This window comes from Eurosta solidaginis, chromosome 1 (genome assembly GCF_040869045.1).
Source record: "Eurosta solidaginis isolate ZX-2024a chromosome 1, ASM4086904v1, whole genome shotgun sequence".
Classification (NCBI taxonomy): Eukaryota; Metazoa; Arthropoda; class Insecta; order Diptera; family Tephritidae; genus Eurosta; species Eurosta solidaginis.
This window is the reverse complement of record NC_090319.1, coordinates 10,603,507-10,628,578: the sequence shown is the minus strand read 5'-3', so window position 1 is coordinate 10,628,578 and position 25,072 is coordinate 10,603,507. Positions and strand designations below refer to the sequence as shown.

Here is a 25,072-nt window from a genome sequence, read left to right as displayed (position 1 = left end):
TATTTTGTTTTATTTGCAGCTCTACCTGGTTACGCCATACTTTCAATCATACTTGGCATTGTAGTTGTAATAATGACCGTCGGTTTCTTTATCGGCTATCGTCACTACAAAACTGAAACTGAAATAAATTCGATGACATGGAAAATTTCACTTAATGATTTGGTATGTCCAGATTTTGGCGGTCGTGGTGTACGCGGTTCATTTCACTCCCTTGTACGCCAAGGGTCTCAGCTAACACTCATGTCAGAAGATTTGCGTTCGTTATGCGGTGATCATCAAATATTTATACCCGTTGGTGTTTATCGAGGTTGTGAGGTGGCTATTAAGGCGATCGAGAATCGTCAAATAAATTTGACTCGTTCGTTAATGTTGGAATTGAAAAGCATGAAAGATTTACAACATGATCACTTGGTGAAATTTTATGGCGCATGTTTAGATCCACCAAAACGATTTTTGCTCACCGAATACTGTCCGAAAGGTTCATTGCAAGACATTTTAGAGAATGAACAATTCCAGCTCGACTGGATGATTAAATTATCGTTGATGCACGATATTGTACGTGGCATGCATTTTCTACATAATTCATTCGTACGTTCGCATGGCAATCTGAAGTCTTCAAATTGTGTGGTGGACTCGCGGTTTGTATTGAAAATCACAGACTTTGGATTGCACACACTGAAGCATACGCGTCCAGACTCGCTGGAGAACGATGTGGAAGATGTTAATAGTCACGCATTTTGGAGTAGTAAGTAAAACTAATGAAGTAAGCACAAGAAGAAGAGTCAATGCATGCAATTATGACATCTACCATTCCAGCAGCGCCGAAGTAACAAATAATATTTCTTACAAATTGGCGAGAAGCGACGAACATGTTAAATGTTGTTTCCGAACGGCGGCTGCAGGTAGAAGATTTTTAACCGAACAGCTTTTCATGATAGGAATACACTCGGAGCGCTTGCCAAGCCCCTAACGAGGGGCGACCCTACTTAGAAAAGCATTGTTTTTAACTACAAAAACATGTTTCTAAATTTTCATGTTTCTTTAGACTTGAGCCAAAGACCCTCGGTGTGGTAGGTGAAGCATGCTTGCACCACACTATGGCGGCCAACGATAGTTCATAAATTATGCCAAAAACTAAATCGAAATGTTCCGTAAAGAAGAGCGAAAGATACCGAGATATTCCTGAAATAGTCCCGAAATTACTCGGAAAATGATTTCTACATAATCCTGCAGTAGTCCCGAAAAGACATTCTTGAAATGATCCCGATATTGATTTTGGCCAACTTATAAATAGTTTCATTCCTAAAATCTAGAATAGTTTTTGATTTTTTGAAGAGGATGAAAGATGACAACTTCCTTCTCTTCTGTTCTATTCCGAATAGTGCACTGATGTAAAATTTAGATTGAACTGACCGATGCGTGAGCACCTAACATAGATTCAATGATTCCATAGTGTAACCAGATGTTCGCTGTTTTATCAACGACAAAATTTAAAAATCCCATGAAAATCCTGTACCTATATTTCAAAATAACTCCGTCCTCTTGGCAAATACTAGAAGCTTTCTGGGACTTATGCTACTTGCTACTTCTAGATCTGATGGCTTTGTCAATCCTAATTGCTGGAGTGTCTAATCAAAAGACCACTCTTTTTATGTTTATCAAAGGTTTTAAGACCTCCAGCCTTCCCTTCTTGGTCGATCATGTGCAACTCCCGCCTTCTTTATATTATTAAGCTATTTTTCTCCAGTGTTTCCACTGCTTTGCACACGGTCACTACTGCCGCCTGAAAAACACCAGTTACAGGCAATTACTTTGTCTAATAGAAACCAGCATTTTTTGAACAATATTTTCGCTATTGCTTTCTATGTCGCACTGGTCCACCGTCCTTTCTCTTTATCTATAGTGATAGGGAGGTTATTTCTCTTCAATTTAAGATTACTCTTCTTTCCTCTCTTTTTTTACATACATAGTTCTTTCTTTCTCGTATTCCCTCATCTTGCACTCCATGAATCTTTTGTCGCTCGTACATTTCATAGCTGATGTAGCTCACTCTCCCCGTGTCACACTTTTCCGTATCTTTCACCATTCTTTATGTCTTTATGCCTCTATCTTTTGTTCTGTTCCCTTCCCTTGCACACTTTTGTTGCCTCTTACCTTTCTTTTTCTCCATGACTCTCCTTGCCAACATCTTCACCTTCATCCCTCACCTTTTTTTTCGTCCGTCTCTTTCTTTACCCAATCTGAAAAGCATGGTAAAAACTGTTGAGTCCACATTGAACCTTATTGGTTGCATTATCTCATTCTTGTTTCCATTTGTCTTGTAGATCAGTACAATTCCTACCAGCATTCTTCTTTTGCCTCTGAATCAACTTTTTTGTGTTATCTAAAGAATTTTTTAGATTCTTCGAGAGCAGACCGCAAAACCTTTCTCATTAAAGCGGTGAACTATTCTTACTACCGCACTGAATAGAAGAACCCTTGCAGCAGCGCTGAAGTCTTGTTCCGATATTCTTCCTACTGATGGCTGGCACTTGAACTTTATCTTTTGATAACGCGAGATCAACTTTGTTGATATTTCTTATATGGCCAGTAACTATTTGATCAATTTACCTCATCGACCCTCGAGGTGGGGTTAGCGCACCACTCATATCTGCATATAGTAAACACTAAAGATCGTACTATTACTCGCTCAATAAACTAATTTTTTAACTTTTCTCTTCTAGAAATGTTATGGACAGCACCCGAGCTTTTGAAATTGGAAAATAATCGCCCACCGGGGGGAACTCAAAAAGGTGATGTCTATTCGTTTGGCATAATGGTACATGAAATAAGTACAAGGCAAGGACCTTTTTACTTGGGCACGACTGAATCGGAAAAATCGCCCAAAGGTAAGTAATTTATTTCAGTCCAGTCATTTAAGGAGAAAAAATCTGCTAATCTCCTAAAGCGCGAGCGGTCCCTCAAACGTTGCGTCGTCCTAGATTAGTTATAAATGAAGCGAAATCGCTCAATTTTTATATGTGAGGTACACTTCCATCGGTATTACCAAGAACAGAGATTAACTCAGCGTAAAAATAGACGATGTATAAAAAATTTGGAGATATGTTCCATACGTGCTATGTCTTGGCGCGAGGATAGGGTGCGAAGTGAGAAAAGATACATACGCCTACAAAGAAGCAACATAACTTGAGACCTAGCGACGTAATATTATAGTTACGGGTAGGAATAATAGCGAAAATTATATTAGAAAATCTGGCGCATGTCGGGAAGGTGTCTAGGCCGGAGTAAATTGCTACAGTTCTGATTATGCAAAATGGCAAGGGATATGACGAACCCAATACCCTGGCGATGGAATATACCTTGCTCCATCCGTCTACGACGAACTAAGAATGGCAATTTCCCGGAGGAGAAGAGTAGCTAAAGAACACGGACGAGCGACGACTCTTTGTTGCAATCAAAGTGTTCTCTGCCCAATCCATCTACGGACTCAGCCTGGTTAATAACGAAAGGTTGTAGCCCAAAATTGAGAAACTGCATTATCAGTGCATCTTCAGTCCTGGTAAATATATTATCTCCTACAGGTTTTCACAAGACACCAAGAAGTGATACTTTGTAATGAGTAGGCAGTCGGCTCGGAATCATGAATCGTGTCGAGATTAGATGGAATGGTCCTTGAAGTATTCGAGATAAGCTTTTTATGTGATATTTGGTGTGTATTATCAGAACGTACTCCTATCGCCGTCCGTAGTTGGTAGCACAGGTAGGGTGAGACCTCCACTGATCTGTGAGATGATGATGCTCTTCTTTGATAGACTTACAAACGCTTCAAGCATAAGACTTCTTTTTCAGTTAGCATTAAAACTTTACACCTCGTTAGTTGTTTTAAACAAATATATGTATATATTTTGTTTGTTATCCTAAAACATTTTATTTTTAGAAGAATTTGTACCCGATATCATACTTCCTTCAGCTAATGAAATATGCGCTATTGAGTCCATTTAGTCAACCACTGTCGTATTCGCTGACACATAAACGAGCATTTTTTCTCCAAATAACTTTCCGATGCATTCTGCTGGCACTTCTGAGAAGCTGAACGTTTTTGCCGCCGCCTACGCACCTCTTGACGACGTTCAAGTTCAGCCAACCATTCTATACGTGAGCTTTTCCAGCTTTGTGATTTTCCACGTAAACCTCTAGCATTGCCAAAAATAATATGCTCATCTGAAGGTTTGCAATCGAGACGAACTACAATTAAATACAAATCAACAAAACTTGTCTTAAGTTTATATTTTATATATTAGTTCATACCTTCATCGAAGAATCGCACAAATCCAGTAGGTTTACCTTCTCGGCAGTCTGAGATTTTCGCATCACATGTTTCATTGTTTCGTTTTCGCTTCAAAACTTTGTATAATATCAACGAGTCCTTTTGTTTTAATGACGGTTGATTAGCGTAACTCTTATAATCATTATTCGTAAGTACTTCGAATATGGGCACGGATGTGTTGTAATCAGATGCAAGAGAAGTACCGCAACCTGTCAGTTGCGGCGATGGTAGTTTGATTTCCCTATTTTCTGGGTACTTACTTTCATCGGCGTCAAGAACTTGATGCAATCGAAGTTTACAATCAATCTCTTCTGACTCCGCTAATTGCTTACACTTTGTTTCACCGTGATCTACAAAGCTATCATTCGCAGGCAAATCGTCTTTGTAATCATTCTTCGATTGCATTGTATTATTCAAACCTTTGAACACATCTTCAAAGGCAGACCTTGTCTCTGTGTCGTATTTTAAATCACGTGCGACCGAAAATGCATTACGACGGCACATCGGACAAACTTTTTCAATGGATTCCCCTTTCGCTGCATACGCGTTTCTTGTTTGTAATGCCGACTTGGCAATATTAGCGTTGGTTTTTCTATATTCTCCCTCACGTCCACTTTTTAAACGAGTTGCACCTTCACTTAGTTTCTTCACGTGCTCTAAATGCTTTGATTTTTGTATATTTTCTAAATTCTCGTCGCGATTTCGTGCAGTCTGGTTTCTAAAAGTAGCATTATCTTTTGTAGACATATGTTCTGGATCCACGAGCGCATCTTGACATATAGACAATGCTGAAGAAATAAATTTCAACTCTGGACTCTCTGATAAATAAGGCATTTGTTTCAGACGTTTTAAAGGATCGCAAATGAAACTTGATGGACTACCATAAAGCAGTGCCGGCCTAAGTGGATAATGTTCGTACAATAAGGGTGCTTTAGTACAACACCTACCACTGTTATGTTTCAAGAATCGACGTTGATTTGTTACATTCAATTTGGAAGCAGTGGTGTTGGTTTGTGGTGGATTTGATAATCTATTAGAAGTATTGCTGGCATCTTGTGAATATTGTAGTTGCGCTTTCATATGCTGTGGGGGTATTCGTTTTTGAACTTTCGTCATAATCTTTTCATCTCCACTTCGATTTGTTGCGGTTTTTTTTCCTCCATAATCTCTTCGATATAGAGTTTGAAGTTTGTAATCGTTTTGTTCGTGTTCTGTTCGCACATGGTTCAACTCTTTAGACTTCTGTCCTTTCTTCGTCGTTTTCGTTGTTTCGTCAAACGTGAAATTTTTAAACCAAGGAGCGTTCTCTCTGCCTAGCGCAACGGAAGCATGCCAAGCATTTCTTGGCGCGTGGAAGTAGCTGAGTTTTGGAAGTTTCTTATCGTTTGTCCATTTTAACATTTCACTAATTTATGTGGAACAGTTCTGCTGCTGGTCGACTAAACTGTCATATAAAACACATTTCCGATGCAATTATTTAGATTTTGTGAAGGTTTCAATTTTGAAATATGTTTACGCATTTGTTTCATTCTTTTGACAGAATTTACTCTTTGGATTTATTCCAGGGATCATAATATTTATTATGGTAAAATTCTATAACAGCGGTAGACTGATAATACGCGTCCCAAAATGTCGGTAGAGGTGTCAAACTATACCTATTGACCTCGACAACAATAATCCGAAGGCCGAAAAAATTTAGAGTGGTTCCCTGGGTGTGATCATTTGATTTTTGCGCAAAACACCTTTCTGCGTTGGAGGCCTTCGGCCGTACAAAATCCCTCTGTAAACAAAATTTTTTTCTGCTTACAACAAAGTTACCACAACCACATGAAAATTGCCAACTTCAACTGCTTCTCCAAGGTTCGGACCATTACCTTAATATTTGGACCTTGTTGAGTGCGAATATTTAGGGCACTGGTGCTGTTGTGCCCTCGAATAAGATATGATCGATTTGGTTTCGTATTTTTCGATCAGGATACATCGAAGAAGCTTTATGTATCTTTTGGATGAACATTTTTCGAACGGGAGATTTTACATCTTGGAGAAGAATATTCTGAACGTAGGACCAAAGACCCTTTCTTCGCCCATACTAGCGTTAAAGTCGCCATTCAGGATGTCAATCCTTGTATCTCTTTTTCTAGTTTATCATAAGAAAAGAGTGCTTATTCAAGTGGGCCGCATCGTCTATTGGTGCTTAAACCCCTCGCCTTAAGGCGAATCTCGGAAAGACGCCTATTTACAGTGCCAACACACAACCAACACTGTGGTATATTTTGTAACGTCCTATTATCTTCCTCCCTCACTTCGTCTACCGCGTTTCCTGCTTGGGGTGGTGTGAGCCCTTGCACTCAGAATGACAACCACCAGCCAGAAGTATATGCTTTCCTTTGATAGAATTCGGCCTTTTCATGTACATACCCCCAAATTATAGTCCCAAAAGCCATTACTTTCAATGTTCGTCGTAATCACAAAACTCTATAGAAATGTTCCGAATTCAATATCTCCGTTGCAATTTATAGTATATCTGCATACTTCTTTGTAGTACTGAACATTAGTTTTATTTTACTTTCTAGAAATCATACAACTAGTCAAAGGCTACCCTCAACTAACTTCTGCACCATTTCGCCCATACGTTGATGATCATGATGGTTACCTTGATATAAACAACATCATGACTAAATGTTGGTCTGAGGACCCCGTTGAACGTCCTGACTTCAGTACACTGAAATCAATCATACGACGAATAAATAAGTGAGTACCCATGCAATTGGACTTATAAGCTATGCATTTTTGACAACGTTTTCTTAAATTTTTAGAGACAACGAGACTGGAAACATTGTCGACAATCTACTCAAACGCATGGAACTTTATGCCAACAACTTGGAAGAGCTTGTCGAAGAACGCACACAAGACTATATTGAGGAGAAAAAGAAATGTGAAAAGCTGCTGTATCAACTTTTACCACAAAGTGTTGCAGCCCAACTGATAAGCGGTCAGCCGGTAGTAGCCGAAACCTTTGATCAAGTCACAATATATTTCAGTGATATTGTGGGCTTTACAGCCATCTCAGCGGAGAGTACACCCATGCAAGTGGTACAATTTCTAAACGACCTCTATACCTGCTTTGACTCGATAGTCGAAAATTTCGATGTCTACAAAGTGGAGACAATTGGTGATGCCTACATGGTTGTCTCTGGTCTACCTATACGTAACGGTAACCAGCATGCGCGCGAAATAGCGCGTCTTGCATTGGCGCTGTTATCTGCGGTGCAGAAATTTCGTATACATCATCGTCCACAAGATCAGCTGAAATTACGTATCGGCCTACATACGGGTGCTTGTGTAGCTGGAGTAGTGGGCTTGAAGATGCCACGTTATTGTCTTTTTGGTGACACAGTGAACACAGCGTCGCGCATGGAATCAAATGGCGAAGCGTTACGCATACACATAAGTGAATGCACCAAGCTGGCGCTGGATGAGTTTGGCACATTTATTACAACGCAGCGCGGCTATGTGCCAATGAAGGGTAAAGGTGAAATGCTCACCTATTGGTTGGAAGGTGAAGTACAGAGAGCAGAAACGCAAGCATCACATGCGAACCAAATGTTGCAGCCGCGACGTTCTTCACTAAAATATCCAGCACAGCTGTATAGCTTTGCTCTGCAAAGACAAGACAATAGAGAGATCTCAACACAACAGGACCCAACACAACAAATAACATTAGCAATACAAGCAAAAGCGGAAACGCCGACATTGCGCATACAACGTAAAATATCCGCATCCTCACCAAAGTTAAATGGTGAAGAAATCAAACCTGAAGATTTCAAATATTATTTGGATAACGCCAAGTCGCCGCAAGATACAAGTCAAAATTTAGCCATAGGGCATTGGCGCGCGCCGCTTTGCGGTGACATCTACAGCAGTCGCTCGTTGCGTGAACCGCATATGGAAAATAATAGCGAATTTGCCAATTTACGTTTGCCTCTCTCTGGTGCGCTTAAAAGTCACAATTTTAGTTTAGCAAATCATCAACGCAACAGTTTAACACATTTGTTGCATTCCAACTCGAATTCCAATCTAAGCGGTGTGCCTCAAACTATAACGCCCGCAACATCACGTATACGCTCGAAACCCACTGCGCCAATATCGACTTTAGTGACCAGCTCACATCCGGATAAATTCAGCAGCGCAAATGCTGTTCGTATTAAATTTCTTGTGGAAAACGCGGATAGAAAACAGGAAGAGTGTGATATGCACTGCAAAAATGAAACAACTTCAACTATGCAACAACAAAGTCCTGTAGGAGCCTCTACACCGAATGCACACAAACTTTGTGATAGCGTCGAGGTTTTGTCCTTACCTAGAGACAATCAATTAGATAGTAGTAAGGCGCATTTGTTGCAATGTGAGAGGTTGAAAGACAATGGTTGTGGTGTGGTTGATGGTGATGATGGTTGTAGTAATGGCCTAAATAGTAAATGCAATAGCAACAACAATAGTTATAGTAACATGGTGAAAGCGAATAATGCGAAAAATTTGCATCTCATAGGGAAAACAGGTACACAAGTAGGGGGCAATCAAATTAGTAGTGGTAGTAGGAATGGGCATGGCATAACAGCGGCGGGTATTAGCAACGGTGGTGGTACCGTAAAGGCGTCGAGTGCGACAAAATCTACTTTGAACAGTGTGGCGCAACCATTGCTAGGTGAAATTAATTCATAATTTAGTATAACTACTTATTTAAGTATAGTATATTAGTCAATCTTTATGGAAACGGTTCAAATTCTCATTTACCTAACCTCGAAAAACCTGACAAACTCAACTCAAGATCAGCATATTTGTTAGTGTTGGAAACTATCGAATGAAAACTATCGAGGTATCCGATAGTTCACTCATTTTCATTCATTCGATAGTCATTTGAAATTTATTCATTACTAATTTTTCGAATTAATGATTCGTTCAATCCTATTTCTTCGAATCGTTCGTTCTATTGAAATTTTTACACATATACATATATACACAATCAGTGATCTCAATTAAAAAGGTATTAAAATAAATTTTAACGCTTAGCATACTTCAACCTAATCGACAAACATTTTAAGCGTAATAATTATTTCAAATTTTTATCTGAAGAAGTGCATTTATTTTATTTGTGTAGAGATTTTTTATAATGTGGACTGTATTGAAGAGATCTTCTGTTTGGGAGTTTTACATCAAAAATGGTAAAAAAATTTATAATTTTCTGGAAACACATCAAATTTAAATGACCATCTGCGCCGTAACTTCAGGAGAAATAGCGCCTGTAATTTCTGATGAGGAACATAGTTCTACTTCTCTTTCGTCAACTACTGAAGTAAGTAGAGCGAGCGGTTCCTTAACAGTGTCTCTCGATGTCATTTCCAATAGTGGATGTTTGTGTAGGACTGTTCATGCAAAATTATGTTATTGAACAATACAGATACAAATTCATTTTCACTAGTCTTCTAAAATCACCTCAAAAGTTTTGGGGGAGTACTGACATATTGGCCATATGAATTGGTAAGACCAACAAAACTCAGTGGGTTGCGAACCAAAACCGTTTGATATCATGCATTCGCTTTGCATAATATGTAACAAAGGCATTTAAATTTTATATTTTCATTATTTACTTGAAGCCAAATTTGCCCCATTTTATACTAAGTTCAAACACACACCAAATTGGCAATTTATACCACTTGGGCAATTTATTACGCAATTTATCATATAATAATAAATTGCCAATTTAAAAAAAAATTGCGTAGTAAATTGTTTCAAACTGCAAATGCCACCCTGTAAAGTGTATTTATTAAGTAGATTTAAACGTCAGTTACGCATGGCTCAACTATATGGTTGACTCATCTCATCAGCTGATTTGATTTTTTTTCATTTCACTAGAGTAGGGATTGTCAAAAGAAGATGGCAAACTAAAATTGAAACCAGAACATTGAACACAATTTCTTACCACAATTTCTTACAACAATTTCAAAGTTTTATGTTTTCATTCCATTCCATTCGCCTAATACCAACACACATTTTGTCTTATATAGGTTTGTTCTTTAGCTATCCCGGGGGTAACCAAAACAATCCAGAAGTTGTTCCTTTGTATAGTAAATGTACTACAAAAACATCGGTACTGACCTCGGGCTAGCTAAAGACCAGTAGCCCGTTTCTGTAACCTTTCGTTATAATAACGAACGAATTACTATCGCAAGGCTCGTATCGCTTTCGATATTCAAAATGTTTCTGTAACACACTCAATTTACCTTGCGATATAATAGTGGTGAGTTTTTATCATATCGATGGAACAATCGAAATGGAACATAGGATCTGTCATCAATAGCGAAAAAGGTATAATAACAAAAATTAAGTCATACAAATTGTTATTTTGGGATCGTGCTTCCCCCACCGCATTTAGCTCAAGAGCAACGGCTTCCCATACACTGCGGCTCAAGGAGGCACTATTGGGACCGCTAAAAGTCCCCATTGCCACTTTTGTATTGGCCTTCATAATTTCCACCAATTTCACCTTCTGATTTTTTGAAAATTTTCCACTTCTGCGTTTTTTCTATAAAATAAAAAATTAATTAGAATACAAAAAATCCAAATTAGTTACAAACAAACGAATTTCACTCATTTTCTTTTCAACGTATGTATACTATCACGACCTTCAGAGCTAGTGATATGAATATCGCAAGAAATATCGAAAATACATACTCACCACTCTTACAAAAACACTAACTTGCGATAACAATGAATCAGGGTTGCATTTTGCGATATAATTCGTATCGCAAGGATACAGAAACGGGCTACAGATCATATGAATGAATGAAAAAATGTATGCGATAGTTAAAATTAGGGCTGTGAACTGCATCCGGCTTGTTCAACTATCCCGATAAACCGGATATTCGAATAACCGGATAGCTAAGCAAAAAATCCGGCTATACGGATATCCGGCTTCGTAAATGGAAAACCCGAATATCCGCTGTTCGGATATCCGATTACGTAAACGGAAAATCCGGATATACGAAAGTCCGGATACTGGAATATAAAAGTTGAATATCTGCATATCAGAAGTGAACGAAGCAAACAACGAAAAATTATTCACAAAATATGGTTGTAGATTATTAAATTATTATTAAGAAAATAGTTTAACATCATATCACATATTTCTCAATATGAGAAATATGTATTGTAATCACTGTTAATTGATTTAAATACCCCACGAATTTATTGTTATTAATCTTAAATAAACATATATGGTACATAAATTTGTTATTTGTCACTGGATATCCAAAAGTACGATTATTAGCCGGATCTTCATAAATCCGGATATCCGATTAGTTTCACAAACGAATATTAACCGGATATCATGATATTCGAATATGCGGATAGTCCCAGCCCTAGTTAAAATCATTCAGTAACTATCGATAGTTTAATTAATTCGATAGTTTCCAACACAAATATTATTTGTACCATATCCTGTTGCACAACAAATACGTTAGAATACAAAGATATTGCATGCGTGAAAAATAGTGTGAGGCAAGCATGACAAAATTGTAGAAGGACACTTTCACCACTCACCACTGCAGAATGTTTATTATTAAAGATTTGTTTGTACACTTTTTATTCAGCTAATCTGTTCAGAATTTTTACTCTCTAAAGCTTCAATCGTGTATTTTGTGTGCTTAAATTATGTTAAAGTTTGTGATGTGGAGAAAGTGTCCTACTAGAATTTTTTTACGCCCCGCTGCTTTGCACTAAAGTTTGCGCCATAGAGCATAGATATAATAAGAGCCGTCACTCGTTATTTTGTGGCGAGCAACTCGCTGGAAATCAAAAAATGAATGCCGAATGTTTTCTATGAGGGACATTTTTGAATTGCCTCCCATTTGTCCATGCAGTGTTGGCACTTTATGCAAACGTGATTTTTGGAAAGAGAATTAAATAACTAATTAAATGCAGTCGGAAAAAATAAACACAAAAACCCCATGAAAATGTATATAAGATATTTATAAACATCTCGCCCAAAAAAAGTAGCGACTACCTCACAGTTTACATCGACTAAATGCTAGTGTTGGGAACTATCGAATGAAAACTATCGAGTTATTCGATAGTTCACTAATTTTCATTCATTCGATAGTCATTTGAAATTCGTTCATTACTATTTTTTCGAATTACTAGTTTTAGGTATGAATGATTCGTTCACTACTATTTTTTCGAGTTACTAGTTTTAGTTATGAATGATTCGTTCATGACTATTTTTTCGAATTACTAGTTTTAGGTATGAATGATTCGTTCATTACTATTTTATCGAACTACTAGTTTTTGGTATGAATGATACGCTCATTACTATTTCTTCGAATCGTTCGTTCTATTTTAATTTTTGCTGTGCATATATCAGTGTTAAAAAGATATTAAAATAAATTTAGCATACGTAAACCTAATCGACAAACGTTTTAAGCGTGGTAATTATTAAATATTTTTAACTGAGGAAGTGATTTTAACGATTTCATTTGTGTAGATATTTATAATGCGGCCTGGATTGAAGAGATCTTCCGTTTGGGAGTTTTTACCAAAAATGGCAATGAAGTTAAATGCCATATATGCAAAAAAAATTTTAAATTTTCTGGCAACACATCAAATTTAAATGACCGTCTTCCTCAGAACCATGGTGGAATAACCAGGTGAAGTAAGCCGTCAATTGTCTAGCTCTAAATTCTTCTTTGTTCTATCATTCGGCTATCTTAAAATTTTTCACCAATGTTGTCCCCGAAAAATGTGGTTTTTTTGCATTTTTCAGGAGTGAAATATGGTAGTTTTAGTCCTTTTTTCATCTAAACCAGTAGGTGAATATCGATGGACCTTTACCGGATTTAATTACAGAGATTCATATTTGGGTATCTTTGGTGAGGGCTTCCATAAGTAAGGTCGTGCTTAACTATTGCGTTTATATTATTGATGTTTCCATCATATAAGTATGTTTAATTTGTTCCAAAAAAATTTGAAACAGGTCTTTGTTAAAACAAACTATTTGAATTCGCGTCATATCCAACAAGGATTTTCGCCTGTGCAGCGCTACTGAAGACTTTCGAAAAATGTGCAAGAACAACAAAACTATCGTATTACACCTTATTTATGTAAACACTTCGCTAAAACAATGTATTTCTAAATACAATTACGAAAAATTGTTACTCACTATGTTTGTTTTGGCCTAAAAATTAGACCACTATGATAAGAAGAATGTTGCTGTTATGGATTGTAAATTAGAATATATGAATCCGGCTCGCTTCGAATAGCACCTTCTGGTTCTAGGCCGACTCCTATTATATCCCCTGACATATTTTAGTAAATAATAACTTGGGACCATTAGTAATACATCATGAATTAACTGTCAAGAGCTTATGGGAGATCTTCTGATCAAGTTTGTATGATATATTAAAAGGTCATATGTTTTACTTCCAACTCTCAATGTCAAATCAACAGAGCAGATGGAAAGAACAATGGATTTTTAGAGATCGAAACACATTTAAAAGTATTACGATCACTTCCAAGTGTGACTGTAAAATTTTCATCAAACCCGAAACCCATTTAAGTGCGCAAAGTTCCTACAGTTCAACTATATAATGGATAACACCTCTCCCACTTATGTCCGGTTTTTCGATAAAAGCTTCAACTGAAGTTAAAGTTGAGGTCAGTTTACTTTAGACGCATTCTTGAATTTTAGTACTCATTGCAGTTTAAGTTTTTTATTTTGTTCGATGCCTAAAGTAATACAAGTTCGCACTGGTCTTGTGTATCCCTTTTGTATTGGCATTAGGTTGCACTGATATGCTGAAAAAGAAACAGTCTGTAATGGCTTTCGTAGCAAGGCATTTGTTTTTCTACTCCTACTTTTCCAAAGCGGGTAAACATTTTACCCTCTTCTGACCGTTGAAAATACATCCCTACCGTTTCAGATAGCGTACACCTTCTATCTCTTTTTATTTACTTCACCTGGTGATTCCACCATGCTCAGAACATAGTAATCTAACTTCAGGAGAAATAGCGCCAGTAATTGCAGAAGAGGAACGTAGTTCCACTTCTCTTTCGTCAACTACTGCAGGGAGTGCAGCGCGCAGTTCGTTAACAGTACCTACCGAAGACATTTCCAATAGTGGATGTTTGAGAAGGACTGTTCAAACAAAATTTTTTGTTACCAGCACATCGTAAGCTTATTTTTCTGCAATCATCAAGATCGGTGCTTCTTCTTAAGCACATCAGATACCGCTCGCTAACCTATGAGCGCCAATTCTTTGTTACTGCAATACGTCTTTGGAACTCGCTACCTAGTAGTCTTCGACTCTTAAGTAGTGCTCTGCACTTCAGAAAAGAGCTAACATCATTTTTTAACGACTCTTAAACTGGATCTCAAATTGTTGTTGTTAAAATGTTCATTTCTAAGTCCTTTTCCTTTCTCTGTGTCTTCTTTCTTTATTTGTTAAATACTATTCAATCTATAACCAGCCAAAGGTTGTCATCACTACTGCTGTCTTTTAATATTTATTAACTACTTTTCTTTAGTTTTAAGATTTACATTTACATACATAAATATTTCACTATTGTCCGTTATATTTAATTTAATTTGATTAATCTAATTTATTATTATAAATGTTCAATTTTTATAGCTCATGCTATTCATGACTAGCACTGTTAAATAATTTGTCAAAATTGTTGTGCTAGGAACAAATTTTCAAATAAATACATACATACATACACACGTTCTGAGCTCTCAGAGCAACAAAAAAATAATATTGATGAATCTCTTTTAAAGATGATTACAAACGACTTGCAGCCACTTTCCATCGTTGACAATGTAGGATTTGTAGAATATACAAAAAAGCTTCAGCCATTATATTCCTTGCCAAACAGAAAAGTTTTATCAAATACAATGCTACCTTTTAAATACAATGAAGTAAGAAAGAAACTGCATTACTTGCTCAACATTGTAACACATATTTCAGTTACAACTGATATGTGGACTTCTGTTAGTCAAAAATCTTTTTTGTCAGTTACTAGTCATTTCGTTCGGGATAACAAAATGATTTCTGCAGTTTTATCAACAAAGGAAATCTTAGGAAATCATACCTCCCAAAATATAGCTACAGAATTGAAGTTAATATTTGATGAGTGGTCCGTTTTTGACAAAATAGTTACTGTAGTAAGTGATAACGGGGCTAATATTAAAAAGGCTATAATTGAAATGCTACAGAAGCACCACCACCCATGTGTAGCGCACACATTAAATTTATGTGTAATTGATGCCATCAAAGCTGTTCCACAAGTTACTGTGCTCATAACCAAGTGTCGTGCCATAGTCACTTACTTTAACTATAGTTCTCAAGCGACGGAAAAATTAAAAAATATGCAAAAGCAAATGGGCGTTACTGAACTGAGGTTAAAACAAGATGTCCCTACCCGGTGGAATTCCACCCTTATAATGATGGAGCGCATATGCTGGGTAAAAGAACCACTCTCTGCCATAATAACTTCTTTACCAAATGCTTCTGATTTCCTCAATTCATCAGAATGGGAAACATTGTTGGACTACACTAATCTTTTCAAGCCCGTAGAGGCCATGACAACCGAATTGTCAGGAGAAAATTATCCCACGATGTCACTGGTAGTGCCCCCTGATCAGAGGTCTTCAATACGCAGTACGAAATCGCAAAATGAAAACTGTAGAGGGAGAAAGTTTGAAGAGCAGATTATTAGAGGTAGTTTGGAGACGATTAGGGCAGTTGGAGTCTGACAAAATGTGCGCCAAATCAACATTCCTAGATCCTAGGTTTAAAAAAATTGCGTTCGGTAATGAAATTAATGCAAATAATACAACAAAATGGCTAGTGGAAGAAGTAACTTCCCTAATACGGCAACAAAACACAAGTGTTTCTACCAACACCCCAAGAGAAGCATCGGTCGATAAAAGCGAAGTATCTCTCTGGGACCTTCTCGATGTAAGAGTTGCTGAAGCAAAAACAATTTGTCAAAACGCGGCCAATGTCAATGCAAATATTCAGTTGGAGCAATATCTAAGGCAAAATTTTGTTAATCGCTCAAATAATCCCCTAGACTATTGGAATCGTAGCCAGTCAACATTTTCGGAACTATATATGCTTTCGAAAAAATATTTATGTATACCCGCAACATCGGTTCCGTCAGAACGAGTTTTCTCGAAAGCAGGGCAAATAATTAACGACAGGAGAAACCGACTTAAAGGAGATAAACTAGATATGATAATATTTTTGAACAGCAATTTAAACATTGAAGGTATTTTTCATGTCAACTCGATGTACATACTTGTGTTATTTACTTTACAATCAATTTTTTTAGGGGTTTAATAACGCAATCAGTTGCCATCTCTGCGGCGAAAATTTAATATAGACCCTCATGCACTATCCGATTTTGGCTAGAACAACTATAGCGACTTTTAGTATTTAAGTGCTTGAAATATTTGTTTTATGTTTCTTTTATAAGTGAAATTTAATGTGCAATTTTTATATTAATTAAACGTGACCTGAATTTTGAAAAAAAAAAAAAAACAGTAGCTTATGTATAAGTTAAGGCAATCAATAATGCCTCTGAAACAGATTTGAATAATACAGATAAAAATCCATCTTAAGTAACCCTCTTTCCTGTTGTTGTTGTTGTTGTAGAGGCATAAAATCTCCCCACAGGTTTGGGGGAGACCAAAAAACTCAGTGGGTTGCGAACCAAGGTCATTTGCATATCATTCATGCGCTTTGCATAACATGTAACAAAGGCATTTAAATTGAATATTTTCATTATTTACTTGAAGCAAAATTTACACCATTTTAGTCATATTTAACGTTTTTGTTACGTTCCAATGTAGCGTGATCCAGATACGGATAGAAATTTAACATACAAATGCAACAACAAATTGATCCATATGGTTCACATTGTTGTCGCATTTGCATGTTAAATCTCTAGCCGTATCTGGATCACGTTTCATTGGAACACGACGTTTTTTGTCTTATATAGGTTTGTTCTTTAGCTACCCCGAGGGGTAACTAAAACAATCCAGAGATTGTTCTTTTGGCTTCTGGCAAGCTAAAGAACAAATCAAATGAATGAATGAATGAATGAAAAAATTCGTTCGATAGTTAAAATCATTCAGTAACTAACTATCGATAGTTGAATTCATTCGATAGTTCCCAACACTACTACCCAGCAAAAATCTAGTGACCAAAGATGGCGACCAACAACAAAATATCCCACATTGTTCCACAATTGTTAGTATGGCAGAATGAGATGGCCTAATTGAAATGCCCGATACATATATGCTTGCCTTTTCTTACATGCTATGTACCCTCAAATACGTCACAAAAATTTTCTGCGAATCAGCCATTCCGTTTACCATAGTTGCACGCAACATCAATTGATAATCTTCCAAAAATTGTATGCATAAATTGTACAGATAATTTGCAAGCAGCATATAATTTCAAACAAGTAAATTAATATATTTGAATATTAATAGATTGAATGTTAATAGATTTGAATTAAAGAAATATTTTATTTATATAGCAGTATAATCCAAGTAAAAAACGGTCATAACACTAGTCAAAAGACGGTCATATTAACGTAAAAATACTCGTAAAGTTACAGGTATATAACTCAAAAAATGATTGCCAGAACGTGAATGTAAGAACACTACAGCACTATAGTTTGTTTACTTTTCGATAACCTAAAACCGTATATGTGTGAGCAGTATGGACAATCACATAAATAGGTACGACGGAATGGACTGGTCACAAATGTTACTGCTGCCCTGTACAAATGCTACTTAGCGATTTACGTGTTCCATCGACACAGCTGTTAGTCATTTTCCTAGTCAATTTACGGGCACATTTTTGCTGGGTAAATGCCTAAAAAATAACGATTGACGGCTCTTATTATATCTATACTCTTTGTTTGCGCATGCAACATCGTTATATTCTAACGTGTTTGCGCACAGTTCCCTGTGCAGCGTGGAAGTGCGAGAACGTCACATGGCACGTTTGCCGCCAGAAACCGCTTGCGAAACGGTTGCGCGCGGTATATCAGATCGTTTCATGACACGATGCAATAGAAGCACAAAAGCTGCTCGTTATGTTATGTTGTAAAAACTAAAGAAGCGCTTCGGCTCAAAAAGAAGAAAAGATAGGAGAAAATTTAAATGACTTGACAGTACGGATGTTGTAGTACTCTTCCCCTCTCTTCTTACCCCCTTCGCCTATCACGGTAAACTTAAATTGAATAATTGTATGGTGTAAATAAGAACTTAGTTGGGAGGGCTAGTTGGAGGAAAACTTTATCTCGCTTGCTACACAACGGCAAAAAGCGCTAGGCGTCTAGGCGCCAATTAGTGTTGATAATGGCGACCAGAAAGTATGCATGTAATAAAAGAAATACTTCACTTATACTGATCATTAGTAACATAGAGCGTACATTCTATTCAGCTCCACAAAAATTGAAATTCAGAATCTATTTGAAGATTTTCACGAAACTGCGAATCAAGGTAATCCCAATTCCACACAGACAGCTAATGAAGTAGTTGGCCCAGTTATCTATACTAAAGCCATTATTGAACTCAATCTTCCATCCAAAATTCCTAATTATCTGTTTTTTCAAGCACAATAATGTATGAAAGTAACTCTTTTGTATTTTTCCTGAGTGCTGAAATGTAAGTAAACGCAGCGTTGCGAAAATTTAAAAATTGAGTTGATTAAAAAGTTCGCTGCACACCCTTTTACACCATGCAATTTAAAAAAATTAATTGAGAAAATTCTAAATTGAGTTGATTCAAAAGTTGGATCACCACCAATTTTTTTAGACCTTTCAATTTTCAGAAATTGATTGGGAAGTCGATTGATATTGATCCGAAAATCTTTGAGTTGGTACGAATATCTGAAATTGGTTTCTTGCTTCACAAACTCACTGCATCAGAGTTCTCACAAATAACTAAAATATCTAAATATTCAAAAAGAATAACGACTAATTTTAATAGCAAGTTTATTAAACAACAACAATAAGAATGAGCTAAAATTAGTATAAATAATAAAATTGTATTATATAAATTACGAATATATATTAATTATAATGAAAAGCTAATCATATTTAAATTCACACTATTTAAAAACTAAATAATCAGGAATGTCAGCATATTTTAAGCATAACTGTGAATATTTATATGTATGTAAATAAATATTTATATAAGTTTTTAGGGATTCAAGGCGTTGCGTAACGCACCCTTTCAAATCAGGGCAATTTTTAGCTTCTCCAACCCAATTGTCAACCTCACCTACCCGTGACTAACCCTGTTTAATTAGCAGGCGAGGCTCTAGCTACACTAAAGCCGGAGTCATTGGTGCCGTATGTCGTATCGCTGTATCCGTATCCCTAACGTAATCAGCTGTTTATCGTTACGACGGTAAACCAAAACCCAATTGGTTGGCTACGATACGGTTACGACCTTAGCGGCACCAATGATCAATTGCATTGATTCTCATAAGGTTGGTCGAATCAGCTGTTATAAGGTTACCGATACGGTTACCGATAAAGCACCAATGTCTCCAGCTTAAATTCCTCGCTGAAGCAGGGTTGCATGATATAGAAGGTTCAATGTGGTAATATCAAACCGCTCCCGAGGTGGTCGCACTATTACCCTAATAGTGCTATATACTAGGTTATTATCCGACAAAGGACATTGGCATCGACGAAACTCTGTGAAACCTTCAGGGACTTTCCTTATCGCTACAAGAAGAAGAAGATTTAAGTTGTTGATAAATGCATTTCGCTCTAAAATAAAACCTCACAAATAGTTTTCGTTTATGTAATAAGCTGCTTCTTTTCAATGTTTTATAAAATCTAGTTTTAGTCTAAAAATATTAAAACCCAGTGGCTGTTTATTTAAGGTTATGAAAGGCTTGTGAGTGTTATCAATGCTTGGCAAATCAAAAAAGTTGTATTTTTTTGTATTAATCAAATAAATTATTGTAAAAAAATTAAAACAAATTAGCATTACACTTATGGTTTATAATTAGATATGTTAAATTGTGTACTGGTATTTACTATAAATGGTTGTGTATTTGTGTAAGTAAGAGAGAGAGAGAGGCCAGGAGCCGTTGTGTGGTGGTAACGTCCTCCGTCTACCACACCGTGTTGAAGTCCCGGGCAACGCATTATTTAGAGAAAAGTGTTTTTAACTAGGAAACAATTTTTCTAAGCGGATTCGGCGCTCGGCTGTGATTTGGCAAACACTCCCGAGTGTGCTTCTGCCATGAAAAGGTTATCAGTCAAACTTTATCTACACCTTGTGGCTGCCGCTCGGAGTCCGCATTAAACAAAAAGGTCCCGTCCCGTAAATTTGTAGAAAAAATTAAAATGGAGGCTGACGTAAGTTGGAAGAGAAGCTCGGCCTAAGTCTCTGCGCCTGTAAATCGCGGCAAGGATTTATTCAATTTTTAGGGAGAAATTGAGGGTATTTTAAATTTGCAGTCTTCAAGGCCATAACTCCTTCAGACAGCGCAGAGTACCGTCACCACCAAATATCAATATGATATCAACGTCTTTTGATTTATGGTTAGCCAATATTTAAAAAAATGTTTCTATTTAGTATGCATTGCGCATTTTCCAAAATTTTACTCAATTTTTATTTTACGTCATATAGTCAAGTCACTTCCCAAGCTGCATCACTTAATCAGTATTTGGTAATGAATTATTGAAATTTTTCCATTTTTCGAAAATTTCGATATTATAAAAGTGATCATTTTTAACATATTCTGGATTCAGATAAGCCAGTGGTAAAGATATCTGAATGTTTACTCAGGTATTGTGTCAATGGACGAACGGAGGAGGGAAAATTACGCGGTAAAAATCCTACTTGATTCTGATAACTTCGATATAAGGACGTCTTTGCGTCACATTCCTTTATTTCATTATAACTCACTAGAGATGGAGATGTACTGTTGTTCTCTAAAAGCTAACCTCGTTTTCAAAATTGCTTTTGTAAAACACACTCAAATACAGGGAAACTACGCCAGCTTTAGAAATAAGCGAACCAAACATAAACTGCCCTCAAAAGCTCGATGAGCTAGTCGGCAAGGTAGAGCTCACAATAACTACGCCTTGCAACAAGTGCACCCCATTTATTATTCGTAAAAAGAAGTCCCCACCCTGGTGAAGCGGGGACCTTAAGAAACTTAGAACGACAGTACGGAAGGCATTTAATGAGTGCCTTACAACTAAGGAGTGGCAGCCATATAGGGATGCGCTCAAAGCATATAAAAAAGCTATAAGGGTAGCGAAAGCTGTATCCTGGCAATCTTTCTGCTCCTCAAAGAAAACACTCGCGAGTCCTCCAGACCGAGTAAAATTCTGTCCAAAGAACACCACAACAATCACTTCGTAAGAAGCGAGGTAGGCCTATGAACAAACTCAGCAAAGGACTCCCTGGGCACACTCATCAATACTCACTTCCCTGGATGCGATCTAGCACCAGTAAAAGAATCCCTCTGCAGGGACTCTCAGCCCTCAGAGGGCTTACTGGACAGGATAATAGACAGCGAAAAGATCAGGTTTCCTATCAATGGCTTCTCTCCATTCAAATCGCCCGGTCTGGATAGCGTTATCCCGGTAATGTTACAAAAACTAGGTGATCTAATGATCCTCTGGCTGGAAACCGTATACAGAGCGAGTATCGCCCTGACCTATATTCCACAAAGCTAGAGAAAAACAGAAGTAATCTTTCTGCCAAAAGCTGGCAGACGCAAACACGAAAACGCAAAAGACTACAGGCCAATTAGCCTCACATCCTTCATGCTCAAGGTCCTTGAGAGGCTTCTGGATATCTATATTAAATCGATAATAATAGGACCAAATCTGTCAAAGGCACACTAAGGAAAGATCACTACACTACAAACAATTCACACTAGGAGCTTTCTTAGATATAGAAGGCGCCTTCAATAACATCGAAACCAGCACAATTGTGGAAGCCCTGCAAAAGACCGGAGTTGACAACCACATCTGTGGATGGACTCAATCAATGCTGGAAAACAGAACCATACAAGCGGATATGGGCTCAGTGACAATGACCCGCAAAGTGATACACCCCAGGGCGGGGTCCTCTCGCCAGGCCCATCCTGGCGTACGGAGCCATAGCATGGTGGCCTGCCCTGAACAAGCAATACAACATTAAAAAACTAGACAAAATACAAAGGGCAACATGCGCAGGAGGAACAGGTGCCCTTAGATCGTGCCCGACGGATGCACTAAACGTTATACTTAACCTGCTGCCACTGACCCTCCATATCAGATATACAGCGATCAGCACAGCCATCAGACTAAGAGAGTCTAAATGCTGGAAAGAAAAAGGATATGGCCACAGTGACATCCTAACAAGGCTCACCGATGTGGATTCGACAACAGATTACCTCTCAAAAACACTGATTTTCGACAGAAATTACAAGGTGCAGATACCCTCTAGAACGGATTGGGCGGACGACAGAGTTGGCAGGAAGGCCACCTCAATCTACACTGACGGGTCCAAAATGGACTGCGGCGTCGGTGCAGGTGTCTACTCCAACCAACTAAAAGTCGCAATCCCCATCCGTCTTCCAAACACAGCCAGCATCTTCCAAGCAGAGCTGCAAGGAATAGAGAGGGCCTGCGTCTTCCTTTTGCAGAACCGGATAGACGGTGAGGTAGTTATATAATCCGACCGCCAAGCGGGGTCAAAGCGCTACAATCACCGTACACATCCTCTAAAGCTGTCGATAACTGTAAGAGGGTGCTACGTGAAGCAGCCAACCAGGCAGCTGTCACTCTCAGCTGGGTACCCGGCCACAGGAACATTGACGGCAACGGAAAAGCGGATAAAATAGCAAAGGAAGGAGCATCGTTGGACAACACGGAAGCAGTTGCGGTGCATCGACCACTCACATCAGTTCAAAGAGAAATTCTCACCTATCTAAGGAAAATAGCAATCCGCCATTGGAAAAGAACCGATGACCTACTAAATAGGTCTAGGAAGGAAATACAGAGATTCACGGCCACTACTACAGGGCACTGGCCGTTTGGCACACACGCGAGTAGAATGGGTATCCCCTACAATGAGAGGTGTATTAGCTGTAGACAGGAGGGTGCCGAGGAATCGGTTACTTTAAATGCGAGTCCCCAGCCCTCGCGAATTTTCGGTCCCGAACTCTAGGTAGTTATGTGTTTCCGGACTTAAGGGCGGTGTCAAACTGCCGAATCAAAGACTTCAGTAGGTTTATTGATCTAACCAAGTGGTTTGAGTAAAACCATACGCAGGGTACATCAATCCAAAACGTAATTGGTTCCAGGAGGAAGTGCATCAAAATGGCGCCTAGAGCGCTACTTGGGCCCTGCTCCATGGCCGGGCAGCACAGCAACCAACCAAAAACAGGGCAAAAATCACACATTTGTTAACTACTTTAATATAGTAAAGATTTTACAAATAATTTACCTCCCAATTGATTTCTCATATTTTTGAATACCATTTCTTTAAACTGCTTACCATGAAAACTATACTACATTGTAACGAATTTACCGCAATTCCCCTTATTTGCAATCTTCTGCTAACGTTCGTATCGCTAAACTGTTGAATAAATATCTCCAATATTGAACAATGGAAAATTGCCTTTATTAAAGTACTTCACAATAACACTTATACTTTGCAACTAGCTTGCTTAATAACCAAACTGATTGATAGCTCAAATGAAACTCTACTATTGCCCGACAGATTGCGTGCTTAATCAAAAGCTGATTATAGCGCCTCTACCGCTGATGCTTTTATACTCTGTGATTTCCTCGTGGCATCTTCTAGGCGCTTCCAGAATTTTACTTAGTTAGTTATAAATTTCTCAGCTACAACTACAGATGTATAATTTTTATAGCTTCTCTCATACCCCATGCGCTTGTATGTATGAGAGACACTTCCACAATCACAATTGCATACCTTTAGGAGCATTTCAGATAAGATATCTGCATGTGCTTGTGCGTTGCTCTCAGCTGCGTGTACCTACATATGTGTAGACATAATGATTGATTCGTTTATGTAGATACCAGTGAGCTGCAATTATTCATCTTTTAAAGTTATTAGTGGACTAACCATAAAATGAGTATTAGTGCGTATGCAAACAAAGAATATCAAGCACTTATATCCACTAACACACATTTACATAGTCCTGCTTCGTAAAATGAATAACCGCTCATAAGCCACGAAGCAGTTCAGTACTCAATTGACTTATTGAACAAGAAAGTCAACTGTGTTATACGAAAACACTAATTGGAATAAGTAAGACTACAGTGGAATAAAATGAATAGGGTCCCATCAGTCTTCTGACGCTAGCAACACAACGATGTACACGAGACTAAACTGAACACAGCGCCAAAGTAAAACCGATGATAAACGAAGTATACAGTGTATTACACACGAAATCAAAGTGCTACTGAGTTAAAGCAACTATAACATCAGTTTATACTCAACAATGTCATATGTGTTTGAGACATATGTGTTACGGAGCACTCGCATGTATTTTTTATTTTATGTGTTAATCACTCATAATATTTGTCTGTACTTGACTAAGTACACATTTAACACACTAAGTGCACTAATTTTATTAGTACTGAAAGCAGATCTCTGGTAAATACATAATGATTGATCTATGG

The 25,072-nt window shown here is 37.7% G+C and overlaps 2 protein-coding genes across 7 annotated transcripts in view; one reads left to right on the top strand and one right to left on the bottom strand.

Moving 5' to 3' along the window:
- The window catches only part of LOC137248796 (atrial natriuretic peptide receptor 1), a 115,590-nt gene extending 95,195 nt beyond the window's left edge, over nt 1-20,395 (top strand). For 5 of the 6 annotated variants that reach the window (XR_010952188.1, XR_010952191.1, XR_010952190.1 and 2 more), the window contains exons 6-10: nt 20-745; nt 2,724-2,888; nt 6,901-7,078; nt 7,144-16,651; nt 16,715-20,395. Coding sequence is in view for 1 of the 6 variants with exons in the window: in XM_067779705.1 (XP_067635806.1) it covers nt 20-745; nt 2,724-2,888; nt 6,901-7,078; nt 7,144-9,049 (2,975 nt within the window). In the remaining 5 variants the exon portion in view is untranslated. Of the gene's footprint in view, nt 1-19; nt 746-2,723; nt 2,889-6,900; nt 7,079-7,143 lie in introns of all 6 variants that reach the window. The other variant, XM_067779705.1, reaches the window with a different exon arrangement.
- LOC137238576 (uncharacterized) lies at nt 3,986-5,728 on the bottom strand. Its single transcript, XM_067763756.1, has 2 exons — nt 4,309-5,728; nt 3,986-4,245 (listed from the first exon to the last, which is right to left on the bottom strand). The coding sequence occupies exons 1-2, from the start codon at nt 5,726-5,728 to the stop codon at nt 3,986-3,988; spliced, it is 1,680 nt and encodes a 559-aa protein (XP_067619857.1).
- Nucleotides 20,396-25,072: the final 4,677 nt, after the last annotated feature.